Here is a 3,540-nt window from a genome sequence, read left to right as displayed (position 1 = left end):
GGAGTAATATATGCCATGCACGTTTCATTATCAAGGGGAGTGCCTATCCATTATCCACTCTTGTCATGGTCTCGCAGGTTGAATTCATTCTTCACCGCCAATCATATGTCACCAGTCTGCCCAATTCCTTCTCTTGTCTCTCGTTCCGTCGTGAGTGTCTTACCCCACGTCTCTCTGTGAATCTATCCACATAGCCTTGTCTGCTTCTATCATAAACTAGTTCTGCGCGATCTAATCATGGACGACAAGAGGCTCTGCGTTCCAGATGCTCTCAGCATACTCGTCAATGCAGCGGTCGCTGCTGAAAAATCCCATGCGAGAAACAGAGGTAATTGACTTCTTGATCCATTCCTCCTGGTTTTGATACGCCTCATCCACCAGCTTGTGAGTCTCGTTGTAGCTGTGGAAGTCGTCAGACACCAAGTAGTAGTCACCGTGATCACGGACAGCGGCGACCAGGGCGCTAAAGTCATGGACCGAGCCAAAGGTGCCCTTCTCAATCTCGGTAAACACTTTCTGCAAGTCGGGGTCAATTTCATGAGAGCCGTACTGGTGACTATGTCGGAGATCTTCGACATCTTCAGCGAGATTGCCAAACAAGAAGATGTTGTTCTCGCCAATCTCGCGAGTAATTTCGATCTATTCTTGATCAGCTGTGGAATCAAATGCATTTTTCATTTACTTACATTGGCACCATCGCAAGTGCCGATGATGAGACCACCATTCAGAACAAATTTCATGTTGCTGGTACCAGATGCCCTGTGACACATGTTAGCTAAGGGACCAATTCTTTGGTGTTTATTGACTTACTCGGTGCCTGCAGTAGAAATGTGCTCGCTAAGGTCCGATGCAGGGGTGATAATCTCAGCTTTGCTGACGTTGTAGTCAGGCAAGAAGATGACCTTGAGGAGATCTCCAATGTCCTCATCATTATTCACCACAGAGCCAACAGCGTTGACCAGATGAATAATCTGCTTCGCCATCCAGTAGCCGGGGGCGGCCTTGCCTCCAAAGATGGAGACACGTGGAACGACCTTCTTACGCTCCTCAGGGGATAGTGATTTGAGGTGGAGATATCTATGAATAACGCCGAAGATATTGAGCTGCTGTCGCTTGTACTCGTGGATTCTCTTGACTTGGACATCAAACAATGCCGCAGGGTTCACAGTGACACCCACGGCCGACTTAATGAGCTTAGCGAGTCGGACTTTGTTGGCATACTTGATCTCGGACCATTCCTTACGGAATTCCTTGTCATCAGCATACTTCTCGAGCTGATTCAGAGTGGTGAGGTCTTTGAGGAAACCATTACCCCCAACCTTAGAAGCAATGAGCTCCGAAAGGCGAGGGTTGGCCTGGTGGAGCCAGCGGCGAGGGGTGATGCCGTTGGTCACGTTGGTAAACTTGTCAGGGCCGTAGATCTCGACAAAATCCTTGAAGATAGTGGTTTTGATGAGATCCGAGTGCAATTCAGCAACACCGTTGACTTTGTGTGATCCAACAATAGCCAGGTACGCCATGCGTACCATCTTTGTTTGAGATTCCTCGATGATGGACACTCTTCTCAAGATATCTCGATCATTGGGGAATGCCTTCTCGACCTTCTGGAGGAAGAACAGATTGATATCGTAAATAATCTGCAAGTGTCGAGGTAGAAGGTGCTGAATCAGACCAACAGGCCATTTCTCCAGGGCTTCGGGCAGCACAGTATGATTGGTGTAGCCAAACTGGTAACAATTAGATTAGATGATGAAGGTACAAGGAGGTGGGTCAACTCACGGTGTTCACTACAATTTCCCATGCCAGGTCCCATTCAAGGTGCTCAATGTCAATGAGAATTCGCTGCAACTCCACGATGGCCAATGTAGGGTGGGTATCGTTGAGCTGGATAGCCACCTGATCGGGAAACTCCTTCCAAGGGCGGTTAGACTTTTTGAAACGGCGAACGATATCGTACAAAGAGGCAGCAACCCAAAAGTACTGCTGCTTCAGCCGAAGTTCTTTTCCACGCTCCAAATTGTCGTTGGGGTACAGAACAGCGCTGATGGTCTCAGCTCGTTGTTGATCGGCAACTGAACTCTCGTAATCACCATTGTTGAACTTCTGGAAGTCGAACTCTCCTCCAGAAGCTTTGCTGGACCACAGTCTCAAATTGTTTGTCGTGGGTGTGTCGTAGCCGGGGATGGGAACATCGTAGGCAACGGCCTGAACGATCTCACCACCCTCCCAAATAGCAACGGACTTGCCATTCTCATCAGTAGTCTTTCTAACATTTCCAAAGAATTGAATCTGTATTGATATTAGCTGTGCTTGACTTTCAATCAAGTTTTCAATGGCTTACATCAACAGTCACGTCGTGTCGTGGGAACTCCCAGGGGTTGAAGTCAAGCCAGTAATCAGGCACCTCGACTTGGTAACCGTCGACAATTTCCTGCTTGAAAATCCCATATCGATATCGGAGACCGTAACCCCAAGCGGGGTAGTTGAGGGAGGCCAGACTGTCGAGGAAACAGGCAGCGAGTCGGCCAAGGCCGCCGTTACCCAGCGCAGCATCATTCTCTTGTGTGATGATGTCCTCGATTCGGAAGCCGAGCTCAGCAAGACCAGCTAACAGCTCAAGTTAGCAGAGTATCAATGAAAACAAAACTGAATCCACCTACCCTTGGCAGTATCCTTCTGACCCACGTTGAGCATAGCATTGTCAAGAGCACGGCCCATCAAGAACTCGAGACTGAAGTAGTACACGCGCTTGGAGTCGCGATAAGTCTGTCTCTGTTGAGTTCTGTTCCAATCTAGGATCAGGCGATCACGGAAAGCCAGACTGGTAGCAGAGTAGGCAGCATGTTCATCGCAGTTGAAGACAGAGCGAGCAAGAGTGGTCTCGACGTGGCGGACAACCTCTTTCTCGAAGCCGTCTTTGCCAGTAAAGCCACTAGACTGGTTGCGCTTCCATGCTTCACGCTGAGGCTCGGGAATCGAGGCTGTTGGTGGTGTAAGTCAACGTTCGCAAGCAGATCGTTTACAGTGGTTCGATAGGGGAAATGCATTAAGCAAAGAATCTTAACGTTCCAGAAATAGCTCAGAGAAACCCAATTCAATTCGGAACGAACTGCAGATTGAATACATAGACAACATACCTTCAAAGCTCTTGATCTCACTAGGACCGAAACCAGTGGCAGTTCGTGTGTGTTTTGGGCGGGAGATGCCTGCGGGGCCGACTGCACCCTGAATGTCTACAATCGGGGCGGAGGTGGAGGGGCGCCTCTCACGGGTGGGCAAACGCTGCTGTTCAGACGCCATCGCTTCTATCCACAGGCTTGTTAGTCGAGTGGTGAAAGCTGGGAAGGAAATTGTGGGACGAGAGAAGAGAGATAAGGTCTTTCAGTGCCGGGGCATAACAGTTAAATACTCAACCACTATTGATAGACCCCTTGTCCTTTTGTGAAGCGAGAATCAGATCAGATCACCTACATCAACAACAAGGTTTACTGATGCCACTTAACGAGTTCTCGACGTTAGATAACACGACTGGCTAACGAC

General features: G+C 49.0%; 1 protein-coding gene across 1 annotated transcript; it reads right to left on the bottom strand.

Annotated features, from left to right (window-relative positions):
• Nucleotides 1–231: 231 nt before the first annotated feature.
• On the bottom strand, nt 232–3,300 carry FTJAE_7272 (starch phosphorylase; the record flags this gene model as incomplete). The annotated part of the gene is made up of 7 exons (XM_037353973.1): nt 232–639; nt 687–759; nt 811–1,727; nt 1,780–2,289; nt 2,342–2,607; nt 2,661–2,981; nt 3,138–3,300. 7 exons carry the CDS (start codon nt 3,298–3,300, stop codon nt 232–234), a joined length of 2,658 nt encoding a protein of 885 aa, XP_037205679.1.
• Between the last annotated feature and the right edge of the window lie 240 nt (nt 3,301–3,540).

Source organism: Fusarium tjaetaba, assembly GCF_013396195.1.
Source record: "Fusarium tjaetaba strain NRRL 66243 chromosome Unknown NRRL66243_c0000145, whole genome shotgun sequence".
Taxonomy (NCBI): Eukaryota; Fungi; Ascomycota; class Sordariomycetes; order Hypocreales; family Nectriaceae; genus Fusarium; species Fusarium tjaetaba.
This window is presented reverse-complemented; position numbering and strand designations above follow the sequence as displayed.